At 40.4% G+C, this 18,607-nt stretch overlaps 1 protein-coding gene across 1 annotated transcript in view; it reads right to left on the reverse strand.

The window, feature by feature from the left end:
• Positions 1-18,607, reverse strand: part of LOC126260962 (cytoplasmic aconitate hydratase-like) — a 322,737-nt gene that overhangs the window by 208,791 nt on the left and 95,339 nt on the right. Inside the window, exons 5-6 of the mRNA XM_049958487.1 lie at positions 11,686-11,755; positions 5,672-5,864 (exon numbers count right to left, since the gene is read on the reverse strand). Coding sequence (XP_049814444.1) covers positions 5,672-5,864; positions 11,686-11,755 — 263 coding nt within the window. The remainder of the gene's footprint in view (positions 1-5,671; positions 5,865-11,685; positions 11,756-18,607) is intronic.

The following is an 18,607-nucleotide window of genomic DNA, read 5'->3' on the forward strand; positions in this document are numbered from 1 at the left end:
GCCACTATAAATGACATCGTACAGTAAAGTGGCCCCTCAATGCCTAGATGCAGTTGATCAGTAGGATTGATGGCATTTAAGTCTTCGCACTCCATTCTCTGATTGTCATCTTCTAACATCCTGTGTGAGATTGTTCCAATACTGTTCATACTCTCGCTCCTCTATGTGATCACCACAAATATGAAAACAAGGAAACTACGAACTAGCATCCAGTTACTCAAGCCATCACTGCTCGTAGTCCACAAGTCTACCATCACAGTTCCAGTTCATGGCACAACGGCATCACGACATTCGACATCGCTCTCCATCTGATGGGACAACACAGGCAGACCTGAGAGGAACTGAGGACTCTCAGGGCAGTGTGTGAGCCAAACACATACAGTACAATGTTACGGTGTCTTTTGTAGCAGACCAACTGATGGGAAGTGCCAATTGGTGGGCAACATGCCTCACTAAGTCACCAGCATGTGCTTGGAACTGATGCAGCGATGCTTGGCAGCCCCGATTCTGCCTCTAGATCCAGCAGATTTCACTCTGAGGAATATAGGAAGTAATATTTAATCTTGTTTTATTGCAATGACACCACACACTTTGTTGTACCACCATCCTGATGAAATGGCACAGGTTTCCAGTCAGCACACAGAAACATATGAGGGTGGTTTGAAAATTTCTCAGAACGGAATACAAAAAAGTACTTACATCACTGACTTTTTTATTTTATTTTTCAATGTATTCTCCTTTAAATTAATGCACTTGGTCCAACAATGTTCCAGTGCCTTGATCCCATCTATAAAATGAGTTTCCTCCAGGCCTGCAAAATAGCTGTCAACTCCAGCAGTCAGTTCTTTGTTTGAAGTGAATCTTCGTCCAACAAGAAAAATTTTCATTTTTGGGAAGAGATGGAAATCTGATTGAGCCATATCATGTGAATAAGGTGGGTGCGGCAACAATTCATAACTTAGTTCATGTAATTTTGCCATGTCCATTCTCATGCATTTTTGATCCAGTGCCAAGAGCCACAGCATCCATCTTGCAGATAATTTTTTCGTATCTAATTCTTCAGTTAAAACATGATATGCCCTTTCAAATGACATCTGGCAAGCAGGAGCAGTTTCACACACTTTCAATCTGTGATCCTCCACGACTATTTTGTGCACTTTTGCAATGATTTCTTGGCCGACCACTGTGCGCTTCATCATCTAAGCTCTCCCGACCAAATTTAAATTCATTTGTCTGCGTGGCAACAGTTGAATATGAAGAAGCAGATTCCCCAGTGTATTCTCGAAATCTGCATGAATGTCCTTTGCTTTCATACCTTTCTTTATGAAGTACTTAATCACTACTCAAATCTTTATCCCCCCCCATCTTCGGAAATCACTACGTAGAAACAACAGAGCCACGTCACCACTGCAGCTCTCTTCCAATAGCACTGATGTGGCACATGTTTAAAGGCAACAGTCCAATGACTATCACATTAACAACTTGTTGCGCTAGCACTGACCTCTCGTGGTGATTACGAGAACTTTTCAAACCATCCTCGTAAAGCAGCTCACGAGACTGTGTTTCTGACCTTATCGGCAACAGCTTGACAACTGACCTTTTGTATACATTGATTGTAGCCCAAAACTCTGATCAAAGATTAATTGAATTTATGAAATTTATAGTTCTCTTGTTAGTCCACTTCTCCACTGCTGCACACAAAAAAAAAACACACACACTAGACAAAACAGGTGGCTAGATGCACGCACACAAATTTTTAAAATTAGAACAAAAGTGAATTTTTTTTCCACTTACATGCTTGACTGCACCATTGTGGGTGAGAAAAGTAGGAAACAAAGATGACAGCAAGAAGGAAGCATTTACATAGAAGGTAGGAGATTAAATATTGCCCTGCAATATGAAATTTTCTCTACCTTTGGTTGGCAACACCAGCAACCTCTCAGCAATATATTGACAAATACCTGTAGTACACATCAATATTAGTGGAAAATATGGTTTTCTTAAATGCACCTTAAGGGAAGATTCCTGTCACAGAAAGCTTGGCACTTAAAATTCCATCAACAGAATTTTGATGGGTGTAAGTGTATTGACAAAAACCCAATGAGATTTTCAAGAATTATTATGCCAGTACAGCTTATACACACATATGTAGAGAATGGCCTTTGACGTGTGGAGCTGTGGTATGATATTTACATTAAAAAATAAAAAAATTATAGAGACCCACCCACTGGTTTTTGCATTCAGAGTTACTTCAGTCATTCCAATATTTGAAAACAGTATTAACGAATGGGATTAATCGATATTTTCAAAATATCCTCCTCTGGTTTCCTTTGCTTCTTCAGAGTGTCAACAATGTATTGCTATTTTATCTCCACCTTTCACACAACTTGCATTATCTGAACATAAAACATTTTACAGGTGTTCAGAGATACCAACACACACAAAACAGAGAGAGAATTCATTTTATACCTTACATTTTTTGTGTTAAATGTAATTGCATGAACCATTTTCTTTCACTCCTTCCGTATCTCTCTTTCTGATATTTGTGTACATTAACTCTTCATCCTTTCTGTATATCCCTTACCCAATGAAACCAAGATGTTGGCTGTTAAGAGTAAAAGAAGCTAGATCAATTTCATTGTAATTTTCCTATAGACATTTTATGGTTATCCAATATGGTATCAATGGGTTTTCAGTATTCTGTGATTATTTTACATGCAGTTTTCTTGAACTACTTAACTACATTAAATGCAAAACCATCTCATATTTTACAGGTGTGCTACACACAGGAAGCAACAACAGTGTGTGCACATTCTGGTCAATGTTGCTGATGTTAGTGATCGTATATGCACAAGATGTATTTGCTTGTGCTTTCCTTGCTGAACAGAGCCTGGCCAAAAGCTATAATGTGTAACAATCTTTTTGTTGTGGCTGTCTGAAACTCAACAGGGTCATCTTTATGGAGAGTGGCAATCTATCCTTTTTTGCAATATTGTTGATTTTCCAACTTGGAGTTTCCATTGTTTGAACTCTGTATGCAGGTAAACAATGTTTTTGAAGAAATGAAAGAATTCCACGACAAGGAAAATATGAACTTGTCTTTTTCAGTTCTGTCCAGCTGCTTATTCAGAAGTAACAAGAATTTAGTTTTCATGTCTCTTTTACGCATGTGGAATTTTCCTGAAATGGGAGAGCACAGATTGAAAAAACATCCCATCACCACCCTCAGCTGATGACTTTCCTTGTCTTTCCATTCCAAAAACTTCTTTATTTCTAGTTTTGGCTTGTATCAGCAGCGTATAAGGAAGAGAAATGTGCGACAGATCTGCACTTCGTGTAGCAGGCCATACCAGGTGGTATTAGCCTCACGTGTGGCACTTAGCTGCCAACCTTGTTGTTCGAAGCCTCCAATGTAACCCAAACATTTTATCAATCATGGAAAGACGTATCACACTCCTTCCACAAAAAAAAAAAAAAAAAGTTTGCTATATTTTGTATGCAGCAATGTATGACTTAAAAAGCACCAAATGTTAACTGTCCAGCAACTACATTCTTCATTGGAAACTTTTCAAAATATGCCCAGTGGTTTATTTATTTTTGAAATGTCACAATAAATGTGGCAGCAGCGAGAAGAAAACTAGTTCATTACAAGCAATGATGTGTAACTATAGGACATGAAAAAAAAAATGTTTTTTTAACCGAATAGTTGCTTTTGAATCCAATGAGAATGACTGCATTGCGGGGAACATACGCATATCTAGAAACCATGGTTTTTAATTATTTACACATGAAGTAAAAACTTGACAGAGAAACTAAGTAGAGAAATGAATGCAGCTTTGCTTCATTTACATGAAACAATTTTTTTATGCACATCTAATGAAACTAAACTTATATCTTAAGACACAATTGCATGAAGCAACCAGCGCTCCCTGCTGCACCAGGCAATACCATACTGAAACATGGCAATGCCTTATAGCTGTCATCCCAATGCGAACCAGTTAAGTTGCTTCAACTACTTTTGTACGTGCTCAACCAATGTCTGGCCACAGAGAAGCATTCACCTCGCGACTCAGCACCAACCAGGACAGGAGCAACTGAATCACATACTCCACCAGGGTTTCGACTATCTCTCATCGTGCCCTGAAATGAGTGTCCACCCACTATCCTTCCCAGTGGTATTCCACCACCGACCGAACCTACACAATATTCTTGTCCATCCCCACAAAAATCCTGCTCCCAACCCATTGCCTCATGGCTCATATTCCTGTAACAGACCTAGATGCAAGGATGTATGGGACATACATCCTACCACCACCACCACCACCACCACCTACTCCAGTCCAGTCACTGACATCGCCTATCCCATCAAAGGCAGGGCTACCTGTGAAACCAGACATGTGATCTACAAGCTAAGCTGCAACCACTCTGCTGAGTTCTGTGTGGGCATGAGAACCAACTATCTATCTACATGAATGACCAACAATGAACTGTGGCCAAGAAACAGTGGGCCACCCAGTTGGTGAGCAAGCTGTCCAACACATTCTTTATTTCAATGGCTGCTTCACAGCCTACGCCATCTGGATCCCTCTCGCCAACACCAACTTTTCTGAATTGCACAGGTGGGAACTCTCCCTACAACATATCCTACATTCCCATAAACCACCTGTCCTCAACCTTCTTTACTCATTGTCCTTTACCCACCTATCCACCTTCCCTGTTCCCATTCCAGTACTACACAGCCTGCTATTCCACCAACAGATCCATAGTCTTTTTACTTCTCTACTTTCTTCCTGCCACACCCTCCCCCTCATCCTGCCCTCCGTCTAGCCTCCCAACTGCACCTAGCTGCCCTACCCTCTCCCAACCTAGTCCCTGTATGCTCCCACAAGCAGCACTTTACTGTCCCCTGCTATCCCTCCTCTTCCCCACCCCAGCTGCCTCCTTACCTCCACCATCCAGTCTGCTCCTCCCATCATGCACTGCTGCTTGTAATCTGGGCTTGGCAGCCAGAGACTGTGGTCATGTGTGCACGAGTTGCATTTGCATAAGTGTATGTTGTCTAATTCTGATGATGGCCGGTTTGGCCAAAAGTTTTGTTTGACAGTGTCTTTTTGTTGTGCCTATCTGCAACTCAACCTCTCCATATGTGGTGAGTAGCAACTATCCTTCTCATAATATTGTCATTCCATCATGGATTTTCCATTGTTTGAAATTATTACATTATAAATTTGTTTTCAGTATTATTTTCCATTCTGAAAGTTCTTAGTTCAATGTTTCATAGTATGGTTTCTTTCTTTCAGGAAGTTCTGAAAGTTAATTGATATATTTTGTAACCTAGTGTAATTTACAATGCTGGTAAGATCACATGATGCACATTATTCATAAACTGAGTACTCTGTTTTCACCAGTGTTAAATTTGGAATGCATTTAAGCCCCTCCACAAACACCAGCTAGTCCAATAACTGTAAGTAATGTGACAAATGAATGTTCATTGAGTCAGTTTCACTGAACCCACACATTTATTACATAAATAGAGAACTAGGCAAGTCAGCGAATCTTATCTCCTTGCTGGCTTAACAATTACAGAACAGCAATGTAAGAAAAATGAAGTAACTTAAGTAAAAAGATTATTTACAGGTGATACAAATTTAATGTCAGGCATAATTCTTACCTCCAACACCCCATCCAACAACACCCATTCCATTTATCATTGTAGTATGAGAATCAGTGCCTACAACTGAGTCAGGGTATAGTACTTCTGAGTCACTGAACACAACTCTTGCCAAATATTCCAGATTCACTTGATGCACAATTCCTGAACCCGGAGGCACTATTAACATGTTACGAAATGCCTTTGCTCCCCACTGAAAGGAACATTATGTAAAATAAGTTATATTTCCACTCAAAGCACTCTTTACATGTAATGTGAAACAGTTAAAAATAAAACACTTAAGTAGTAGGTAAAACAATCACAGTGATGCTATGGGATATGGAAATACATTTACTCTAGCCAACATACAATGTTGCACCGCTACTGACCACTAATTCCCATCATGTTTGCATCAGGCGTGAGGAAGCAAATTGCTGCCTGCCTACTTCTATATGCATTTTACCTTCAACATCCTCATTTTGGTCCTTATACAGAACATGCAACTGATACAACAGAACTGTTTTCCAGCGTGTCTGAAATACTAGTACTCAGTAATAAACAATCAAATGCAGATGGATTAGGTTCACCTCTGCACACACTGCATGCATCACCACCAGACACTAGTTTAAAAAATACAAGCCCTAAAGAGATTGCAAAATTCATCAGGTCACTAAAAAGTAGTAATTCTGTTGGTTATGATTGTGTTTCTATAAGCTACCTTTGCAACAAATCAATGACTCAGGGGTTACTTCCTGGATTTATCTCTGGATAAATGTTGCATCACAGGAATGTTCTGGTCTACAGTAAATCGTAAAACACTTAATTAAGAGATGTTGGCATTGAAATACCTGCTTCTACTAGGAGTCTATCGACAGGGCTCATTAAGAAAGCTACAGTCACAAGGCAGACTCCTTTGTGGTGCACAGGGTTATTTTAGGCCTACATAGAAGATGCAGCTGATCCATAAGTGATACTTATGGTCTAACAGGGTTAATATTTCTATTTGCTCCCCAAGAAGTGTTCCTCAGGAAGAAAAAGGTAGTTTAATTTCTGGTTACTGGTTGTCTTTAACTGCTTTCTGGGCAGTGATCTTGTCAGTTTGACGTCAAAGTCAGTCCTAGAAAATGACATTTGTCTATCACTCAAGGCTCTAGATTTATTTCAGGGTGTGAGTGATGGGAACAAATTGTGCTGAAGCACCTAATACATGATTCTATAGGCAAAATAAAAAGACATGATGATGTGTTCATAACCACGTCTTTTGAACAACCAGCTGAAAATGTTCTGCTGAGTATAGTGACACAGGACTATAGTAAACACAGAAATTGCCAACATATAAGGCTGATGATACATTTCATCTCGAAAAAGTGGCACTTGTTTTTATAGTAACTGCAATGAAGGTAGCACTCAAGACTGAAGGATCCTGTTTTCTTGTACATGTTGATTACTAAAAGCCATTTCAATTCACTCAGAAATACCAGTGGAGTAAGAATTTTAATAAAAGTTGGCAGTTAGCATCACCAGTGTAACATAGGTAAGACATGGTGTCACCATGTTGTATTGTATGCCTTTGCGAGTCAAGGAAGACTGGCACCTGTATAAACATAGATTGGAGGCCTCCCTGGCGGCATTTCAGTCATGAATGGTGTGTAAATCGAGATCTTAGAAATCCATACTGAAATGATGAAAGCAAATTTCTTGCTTCCAGACATCAGCAAAGTCTGAACATTTGTTCTAAAGTGTTTGCATACATTCACCATTAAACTAACCTGTCTGTAGCTGTCTACAATGTGGGGTATTTCACCAGGTTTCAATATTGGTACAATGATACTTTTTGTCCTTTAAGGGACGAAACACCCTCTCACCAAATTTTGTTAAACACACAATACTTTGTTTGCTATAGTTACTAAGGTTGTGAACATTTCGTTGCGTATGTTATCTGGGCTGGGGAAGCCACTGTTGAATTCTCTGACTGTATAAAGGGGGTAATATAGGTCTATCTGTTGGGTGTTCAAGATCAAGTGCTAGATTCCTTTAACATTCAATCCTGAGTACAATCTAGGTGAAAATTGGAGGACACAGTATGCCAACAATAATTCAGCTACATCGAAAGAACTGATTTGAAGTTCTCTTTGTTCTAAAATTTCAGGTATTTGGCCTGGAAGAATGAACATTAATGCATTTTAATTTTGTCTACACATGGACGTCTGTTGTATGTGCACCTACTGATGCAATTTACGTGGCCTGTTCAAAGAACTCCAGAACTTCCTCCGCAAAATCTTCCTATGCTTACCTTTTGCTTATTGTCCATCGTCTCCTTCAAAATACCGTCCTCCACAATTGATACACAGCTCCCAATGCCATTTCCACTTCCAGGTGCAGTCTCAGTACACCTGTTGCATGAGTGCGCAAAATGCCGTCTGCAAATTCTCTTTTTTATTATCTTGTTATTGTGACGCAAGAGCTGTTAATTGTCTCACCACATTTTTTGCTGTTTGCTTCTGACAGGCATCACAACACATCCCAATAGTACCACTGATTAACAGTTTGTCCCTGTGGAATGAATTCATGAAGAACTAATCCTTCAGTCAAGGAAAAGTATTCGCACTGCTTTGACATTGGACTTGATTTGATGAGCAGTTTTTTGTCTATGAGAACTTGAGAACCTTTCCTGAACCGTTGTGAAGACAAATTCGGTCTCAACGTCATACTCATAGACCCACTTCTCGTCACCAGTTATGATTCTCTTAAGGAACATCTCATTCTCATTTGCATGATCCAAAAGCTCTTCGCAGATTGCGAGGCAAAGATCTATCTGGGCTTGACTCACGAGCCATGGGACGAACTTGGTGGCAACAGAATGCATTCCAATATGCTGTGTCAGGATTTCATAACACGATCCAACTGAAACATTAGATCTTCTGCAATCTTTCAGACAGTCACTCTTCATCTGGCACAGATAATTTCATTGACGATTCTGACATGAGCGTTGTCGGTAGATGTCAAAGGGCTTCCTGAACAAAGGTCATCTTTAACTCCCGTTGGCAATTTTTAAACCGTGTGAACCATTCTTAGCACCGAGTATAGCTGAAGCACTCAACACAGTAGGTTCCTGCATCATTTAGTGTGTGTCTGTAATGGTTTTCTTAAGCTCCATGCAAAATTTCACACTGACGCATTGCTCCTATAGCTCTGCCATCTCTAAGTTCGCATACCATGCAACACAATGTTCTAATCAATATAGCATTGAACAATAACTAACAGACATACAACAATGAGACTTCCGGCAGGCTCACATTACACACAGGCATATGCAGGGATGCCAACCACATTTCACTTTAACACACCATTGGCGCAATGTTATGAATGCTACAGCATTTTTTTGAGCAGACCTCGTATTGTTCACACCAAGTCTACTTTCGTTGTTTGATTAAATTCTGTGCTACTTCTCATAGCCATTAATTTAATTTCATATAATTAACACAAGGCTGTCACCTTTGTCATAGTAATTCTCTTCACCTGTTTCTGATAGCTTCAACTTTTTTTAAGGCAATGGTGTCTGGAAGAGTAGTGTACTGTTGTTATGCATTGCATGAGTAAATCCACAGTGCAAGCAGAGCACCGTCTTGCTGACTAATCTCGAGGCATGGTGATCCACATACTGTCACTGCAGGAACTTGGCTGATGACGTACCCCACTGCTTCTGGTGTTACATCTGCATGTGACAAGATACCATGATAGCCTTCTGTCGCCAGGTAGCAAAACAACATATAAATGGACTCAACGACCCATCCAATGGCAAAAAGTTCAGCAACAGAGTTCAGCAGACCTGTGTATTGGGTCAGGCAGCCGCTATGTAGTCCTAATCTCAAATGTACGATACAATGGCGAGTCCACAGCTGCTGGCTAAAGTGGATGATTATACAGTCAGTGCGTAAACTTAAGAGCAAACAGCATTTGTGATGAAGGAAGTGGCCCCCATCAGAAGAATTCCACTACCAAAACCCACCTATCTTGCTGTGGCAACCCTCACCGCTTGCTGAATAAACTTGCAGCATCTAGGTGATAGAGTGGCTATGCTATTCTGGTAGACCAAATAATGATCCTCCACCTCTCAAAATAGACCACTGAAGCAGCCTGTTACAGTAACTACAATTGATGTTTCTTGCACTATCTCAGCAATGTCCTTCCCTTGAGATACTGTGACATATGCTTCAGAGCAGTATGCTTCTCAAATGGCTTTACTTAGGGACCACCCATGTAGATTATCAGAATCTCACTGGAGATGGCATTGTGTCATGCATGCAAGATAAGGGCTGTGTAATGTTAAGTTCATTGCAGAAAAGATGCCATACATGGTGCTAAAAAGCTGTGGAGTTGCTGCTTTCATCCTACAACAGTAAAAACCCATGAGGAGCTGCTCAGCTAGCTAAGAGCTACTACCTGCATTCTCACTGACTCCAGGTGATTCATCTACATCTACATGGATACACTGCAAACCACATTGAAGTGCCTGGGCAGAGGGTTCATCAAACCACCTTCACAATGATTCTCTATTATCTAACACGACACAGAAAAAACAAACACCTACATCGTTCTGTGCGAGCTCTGACTTTCATTATTTTATTATAATGATCATTCCTCCCTATGTAGGTTGGCATCAAACAAATGTTTTCGCATTTTGTAGGAGAAAGTTGGTGATCAAAATTTTGTGAGAATTTTCTGCCGCAGCGAAAAACAACTTTATTTTAATAATGTCTGCTTTAAATCCTGTATCATGCCAGTGACACTCTCCGCCTTCATTAATCCTATCTGGTAAGCAATACTCCAAAAGAGGATGGGCAAGCATAGTGTAGGCCCTCTTTCGTAGATCTTCTGCATCTTAAGCAGAAGCCAATAAAATGCAGTCTTTGGCTCTTCTCCCGCACAACATTTTCCAAGCGTTCCTTCCAACCTAAGTTGTTTGTACTTTTAATTCTAGTATTTAGCTGAATTTACAGCCTCTAGACTTTATTAATTTATCACACAACCAACATTTAATGGATTCCTTTTAGCACTTATGTGGCTGACTTCACATTTTTCATTATTTAGTATTGATTGCCAATTTTTGCACCACACAGATATCTTTTATAAACCATTTTGCAATTGGTTTTGACCGTGGAAGATGAAATCACCCAGCAACATAATGAGGAGCAGTTACTCATGAAACAGTTCTTCCACCTCTGCCTCAAGGAGGTATAAGCTACAGATCATTACTAAGGTAGGCAGTTGGGTTGTAATGGTTATGACCTTGAGTATCTGTCTGAAAACTGAAAAGTAGCAGTGAGCAGCACTTGTGATGAGGAAAGTGGCATCTACCAGAACAATGACAGAACTCTTGCACAGGATGGTTAAGAAGCAATGTACTGTCTAATGTTGTTAATCTCTTTGTGTAACCCTTCGTACCTTCCTGATTGGTTCTGTACGTTTCAATTCTGGTCTAAGTGCGGCTGGCACTTTATGTTATGGACTCTATTTACTTTCCTAACATATGAGCTGTTTATAGATCCGGCCACTAAAAATTTTGCTCTCAGCAGCCAGTTACCAGATAAAAAGTAGTGGTGGTGGTGGTGGTGGTGGTGGTGGTGGTGGTGGTGGTGCAGTATCAGGAGCAGGAAACTGAGGTGTAAAATGCAGCATTACAAGACTTGACACAACACGGAGGTGTGGCAAGCTATTTGCTGTGTGCAGAGGCATTCCTCTGTAGAAACAAGCTTTTGTAACCTTATTTGTGTACATTTCATATTCTAGCAAACAACCTGAAGGTAAAATAGAGAGGCACAAATTTCAAGCTTTCAGGTAAATGAGGTAATGAAATGGGTCAGCTGTATCAATGAAATAACATACTGCATAATAATGGTTCTGTACTCCACAAACCTCTTCAAGAAGTTATCTTCTATAGACTGCTCTAAGCATGTAAATAAGTTAATTATGAATAAAACATGAAAATAAAGGAAGATTTGTTAGAAACACAGTTTTCAAGTGCTCATACATACCTTAAGAAACATAAACCTCTCTTTATTTCGTTCAAATTCCATCTCTTGGTTCTTCTGAAGCGCATCATCCCTAGAAAATAATAAACCAATAACAAATGTGTAACTTTCCATTCTTCTTCTTCTTCTTAAATAACAGTCTTGTGGTGCCACATCAAACAGAAATGACACTGAGCTTAGGGACTATTCCTGTACACCCAGGACCACAACTAACGAATAAAAGAATATTCTTTGCTTCTGGCACTAAAGGGTTTCTCCCTTGTGGGAAATGAAGAAAGGGGTAGGGTGTGTAAAAATGAAGTGAAACGTCGTGTGGCTAGGGCCTCCCGTTGGGTAGACATGTCGCCTGGTGCAAGTCTTTTGAGTGGACACCACTTCGGAGACTTGGGTGTTGATGGGGCTGACATGACGATGATGAAGACAACGCTACACCCTGTCCCTGAGTGGAGAAAATCTTCAACCCAGCTAGGAAATGAACCTGGACCCCTTTGCATCGCATTCCGTCACAATGACCATTCAGCTATTAAGGAGGACAGGGTGTAATTTGAAACCCAGATCTAGGAAGAGGAGGACTGGGATTTAACATTCCATTGATGAGGTAATTAAGTATCCCTGCATTTGCCTTAAAATTCTAAGGAAATAAAAAACCTAAATCATGCTGTTTTACAGCAGAGCTTAACAAAACAATCCACTGACTTTCAGTGTTAGCACTCACACTTGCTCATGTTCTTGCTCGCAAGAATAGCAGAACAATTGTAGTGTGGTGGTGAGTGAGGGAAATGTGCACGCATCATGTGGCTGTGACAATACTTGAAAAGTGCCAACTGTGAAATCAGACGGGATCAGTTTTGGCAGCAATGCCATCTAATAGCAGCACTAGTGTGTAAGCACTGTGTAACACAACAATGTCTTCATGTTTCAATCTACAGTGCGAGGAATCTAACCACTTTACACTAAAAGATGGGTTCACAAAATGCTTACAAGGGAAACTCCCCAGCGCACCCCTTACATTCACTGGTAAAATGGTCCAGTGGATGAGGAGTAGTAGTAGTAGTAGTAGTAGTAGTAGTAGTTTGTGGGGTACTCAGCTGTGTGGTTATCAGCACCCATACAAATTCCCAATCTTTACACAGTCCAATCCCACCACTTTCACGAATGATGACGAAATGATGACGAGAACACAAACACCTGGTCCTCGGGCAAAGAAAATCTCCAATCCGGCCAGGAATCGAACCCGGGATCCCATTATGTAGAAAAAAAAAAAAAAAATAAACAAAAAAATAAAAATTGTAAGCAGAATAGAAACAGCGAATGTTCCAAGCTCAAGATGTGCCACATCGAGCAATTTCCAAGAACCACAGTGTCCTTGTTGTGTGGTCACGGTGTTTGACTGCAAAGCGGGAGATTTGTGTTCAAATCTCCCTCGTGCCCCCTCCCCCCTTTTTTGCCACAAATTTATGAACCGGCCATCTGCTCATTGATGTGTGTGTTTTCCCTCTGTAGTTTTGGAAATTATCAAACTATACATTGGTTATAGAATATGTGTCATGTGGAAAGAATATATTACCATTGCAAGTAAATGTGATGAATAGTGAGAGTAAGCGAAATGTCGCATAGATCTCTCGCAATACGAAAACCACAAATAAACAGGTGTGACTTATGTTACAATGAAGGAATTTAAGAGTCGAACTTCCAAAACTGAGCACAAGAGGTGTAACATGTTGTACTCGTGTAGAACAAATAGGAGGTACGTAGGGGAAAATTACAAGAAAGGTTGGCATCCAGGCTGGAGAGTGAAGCTGATAGGATGAACTGTTGGCATGCAAGTTTCCATCTCCATGGTTCAGGTAAATTAGTGAAGTGTTGACGGATCAAACTATGTGGGCTTCTGTCCACTGGGAGGATTTGAAGTGCTATGCTTCCAGAATACAGATGACACAGGACTCGGCTGGAATGGTGTCTGATGTATGAGCTGTTTTTCAGGATGGACTGCTAAGCAAATACTGAAAGTCTGTTATTTTTGGAACGTTAATTGAAAACCTAACATTCAGTCACTATTTCCACAAATATAAGTACTAATCTAAAACCAAGATTGTAGAACCACTAGTTCAAACCACCATACATCTGACATCTAGCTATAGGGACTCCCTCTGTGTGTGTGTGTGTGTGTGTGTGTGTGTGTGAGAGAGAGAGACGGGGGGGGGGGGGGGGGGAGTCTCTTAGAAAGGTAATGACTTAATGAATCCAATATTACAAGCGCTGATGTATAACTATTTTGCCTCTTGTCAGTATGCAATAAATTTATTTTCAAGTGAACTAAATTGCTTGTGTTCCATCACGTCATTTGTCTCTTTACGGAGATGGAGACAAAGTTAATACTAAGTCAAGCACTAGTCTCTCTCTCTCTCTCTCTCTCTCTCTCTCTCAGGCAATCAGGCTGCAAAGTCTGAATCAATCGACATTTTTGAAATATCATTGAGAACAGGAAGATACTGACGAAAGGACTAAATGAAAACAAAAATCTAAGCCATTCCTTTAATATTAATAATTCTGTGTGCCCACTAACATGGTGCATTCCTTTCAATTGAATGCCACTTCGGCAACTTGCGTGTCCCTAACCTACCCGAGTTACCAACTGGGCAACTGGGGAAAGAGTTCCTACAGTTTAACATGGAACCTGAACCATTTGTCATTTTTGATGACCAGGCCTAACATCCCTTTAATGACGATGAGATTCACAAAGTAAAAAAAATAACTAAGGCTGAAGGAAACGATGGAATTTATCCCCAATTTGTGAAAAATCTGGTCCTGCGAGATAGAAAATAGCTCACATAATTCTACTCAATTTAAAAAGAGATCAAACATTAGAAGTTCTAAAACCAGGTAACTCCACAAGTTAGTGTCCCATTGAATTGCTCAGTATACAGGATGAAGAAAAAATCACGCACTTGGCTGTGGACATGCAATTCCTGATACCAATTTAAGACAGAAGGCTGCCTAGCAAAACCTAGTTCCACAAATAGGTTTGATAGAAATTTGAGCCCTATGTCAGAGCTGTCTCATTAGGTCAGCGATAAAAGGTAATGCCGTGTGGGACAAATATGCAGACTCGCCAATATTCGAGTCACATTTATGCCAAACTTTTTTTAAATATATTATTCAGTTAAAGCTTCAAATTGTATACAATTTACACCTCCACAGTGCAGTATCTGTGTATTTTTTTCTGTTAATGTTCCCTTTATTTAAACATTAACACATAACATGAACTATTGATGGACGTAAACGACTACTTTTTCATCCTTGACACAAATGAATCCAACAGAAAATAATAATGGATCCCATGAGGATGGAAAAAAAAGAGCCACAGTAGGTAAGTTGCACTATATTGCACTTTACACTATGCACAATAATTCCATTCTGTATGTTTAACATCCAGGCTTACCTTCACAGAGCCGGTACATGCAAAGAAGATGTTCAAGGCAACAACCTCACATTTGCAAACACTTCGCCACTAGCTGGATCATACTTTGTTGGACCCTTAGCAACACACCTGCATCCACCATTGCCAAAGTTGAATGCACACAAGCTATTAGGTCATATACATCCACGGGTGGAGTACTATAATCTTGTTCCATTAACTGTCTCCACAAATAAAAATCTAGTGGATTGAGGTCCGTGGAACATGTAGGCCTGAGCACTAGACCCCCACGACCAATCCACTTCCCTGGAAACACTTCACTTAAATAGTTATGCACATTCCTTCCGAAGTGTGGCAGTGCACCATCATGCTGAAACTATAGCTGACACTGGACAGCAACTGGAATGTTCTTTAATGTGTCAGGCAAAGTATTGGAAAGAAACATACGAGACAGGGGCATATTAAATTTGTCCAGCGATCGGTAAGGGCCCAAAAGTACTCCTCCCACAGTTCCAGCACACAGGTTTATGCTAAAGAGTGTCTTGAAGCCACGTTTACGAGTGACATGCGTTCTGTCTGACAAATAATGGCTGTTATGGAGGTTGAAAATTCCTTCACAAGTGAACCTAAAATCTTGAGCCCATGTCATGTTACTTATAAAATGTCCCTTATCTTCCACTTGGTACAAAAACCATTCACAAACCTGAACTGATCAAATGAGGTCCTCTGGCCACTGATGTTAACACAATGATATGGCAGTAGTTCGTTGTGCAACACTTCAACAACCAGTCTTTGTGATAACTGGAACTGTCTTGTATTATCATGAGTGCTTCACATAACGTGATTGGTGAACAGTTTCAAGAATAGTGTCCTCTGTTGTTGAGTATGTCTAGTCCTTGGACGACCTCTATTACTTATGGATGAAGATCAACAGCCCCCAAGACATTGCTCCAGGCAATAAAAAAACATTCTTATGGGGATGGTTCCTTTGAGGGTATTGTGCAGCATATGCATGAGCAGCAGCAGCGTATCAGATGCACCCAGCATTTTATCAGATGCACCCAGCACCAAATGCATGTTAACATATTCATTATTTGTGAACTCCATGGGGAATCTGCCCTACATGAACTTGACTGGACCAGTTACAGTTGTGTATTGCATGGTTAATAGACACGTATGTGCAGTTTAATAGATCCCTCTATCATGTGGTAGGCTATTATTGTCATATGAAAAAATTATGTCCTTACAATGATGAGAAGTAGGCAACATATGTATAAAAAATAAAAAAGGAACCTTACGAGGAGTTGAACCATAGCTCCATGGTGGATGTGGGTTTGATATCCCAGCAGTCTACTCAGCGAGCTATGGTGCTAGTATAGTTGTGTGGAGTGAGACATGTTCCTCTGTACATTCCGAAGTGCTGCAGGATTTGACAGTATTGCCAGCTCCTCATTTTCGTACATGTGTTTTCAAAATCCACCTAATTTGATTATGTTATATTAACTTTTGTCTTGAGTCTGGATGGCAGATCACATACCGACCTCCAAGAATAGCATTTTTCTTGACCCAGTATACTATAATCTATTGTAATTGTTAATTTTCAACAACATATACATTTATTGACTATTGTATTGTCATATCATGCTGGATTCAGATCAAACCACAATGGGTGTGAGCAAGTATTAGCTGTAACTTCATTTAGTGACATTGACTTCCAAAGATGCCAGAAAGCTTTTGTCCCTTTTGTTGACTTAAATGCAGTGTATGGCGTTGCATAGCAAGAAACTACTATTTAAGCTGAAATGAACCATATGTCTTGCTACGCTCATTGGGACCGGGGGGGGGGGGGGGGGGGGGCGCTATGCCTAAAAAATAAATAAAGTCAATTATTCAGAATCACAGTAGGAAAAAAATACATACAAAATGGGTCACCGAAAGATCTGTGTTGGTTCTCCAGTTCTTCATTTTTTACACAAGTGACATGCTACTAGCAACAACAACTTCAAAGGTTTGATTTGGAGATTTTATTGTTCTAAGCACAGAAAGTAAATTTTTTGAAGGGGCATGATCTAGATTAGCTAAATACACATTATAGACAGTAAGGATGGTTACCAAGCCTCATAAAAACACAAGCAGGCATATTCCATCTAAATAAGAAGATTGTTGCCATGGAGCTACATGACTTATTTAATGCAATACCACCAGATCTCGTACAAAACAGGGGACCAAAATGGAGCGAGACATCTAACCAATCAGTTGCTAGAAATTCTCCAATAAATATAAAATCATTTCGCATCTTCGACATACAGTAGTATGTTTAAACGTAGAAAGCCTGTACTGGATCTCCATAGCTCCCTTTAACCTACTCATCGTAATTTAAGGAAGTGCTAGAGAGCTAATTGGACGCAGTTTGGTGGACAAGGCCTGGAGAACCAAACTGACCCAACAATATACCCTGAAGATGTACTGCTGCCAAGAAACCTCTCGAGATGCCTCAAACAAAATCACATCACAACCAAGGGAGCAAAACGCCAAATACACCTTTAAATGTGGGATACTGTACACAGTTTGGAGCAAATGGTAGAACACATTATTAGTCAATACACGATAAAGTGACTTCAAGAGGGCTGTAAATATTTCATGAAAGCCTTTCCAAACACTACTGAATTGTTATGTTCCCTGCTCATGGAGCTCTAATACAATTATGGCATTATTAATGCCCCTAAATGTTCACTTGCTGTAGTTTTATACTAATTTGTTAATATTTTTGTATGTCTGTTTTATATCGCATTTTTTGTCTCAGACAGTGTGTAAAAATATTATGAAAAGGAAAGTTGCCACTCATCATGAAGTGAAGATGCCAAGTCACAGATAGGCCCAACAAAAAGACTGCCACAAATAAAGCTTTTGGCCAGTAAGGTCTTTGTCAAAAACACACACACACACACACACACACACACACAACACGACTGCAGTCTCAGGCAACTGTAGCCACACTGCGAGCAGTATCAGCAGCAGCAAGGAGGTTGGAGCAGGGAGGGGGAGGTATAGTAAGGTAGGGGTGGCAGACAGTGAAGTGCTGCTGGGGAGCGTGCAGAGACGAGGTGAAGAGAGGGTAGGGCAGCTATGTGCAGACGGGAGGTTAGAAGGAGGGAAGGGGGGGAGGTGGAGGAGGAGGTGGTGGGGGTAGTGGAAAAGGAGAAAATTAAAAAGACTGGGTGTGATGGTGGAATGAGGGCTGTGTAGTGCTGGAATGGGAACAGAATAGGGGCTGTATGGGTGAGGACAGTGACTAACAAATGTTGAGGCAGGAGGGTTACAGAAATATAGGATATATTGCAAGAAAAGTTCCCGCCTGTGCAGCTCAGAAAAGATGGTGCTGGTGGGAAGGATCCATATGGCACAGGCTGCGAATCAGTCACTGACATGAAGGATTTCATGTTTGACAGCGTGTTCAGCAATAGAGTGGTATACTTGTTTCTTGAGCACAGTTTGTCGGTAGCCATT

The sequence above is a fragment of the Schistocerca nitens genome, chromosome 5 (assembly GCF_023898315.1).
Source record: "Schistocerca nitens isolate TAMUIC-IGC-003100 chromosome 5, iqSchNite1.1, whole genome shotgun sequence".
Classification (NCBI taxonomy): Eukaryota; Metazoa; Arthropoda; class Insecta; order Orthoptera; family Acrididae; genus Schistocerca; species Schistocerca nitens.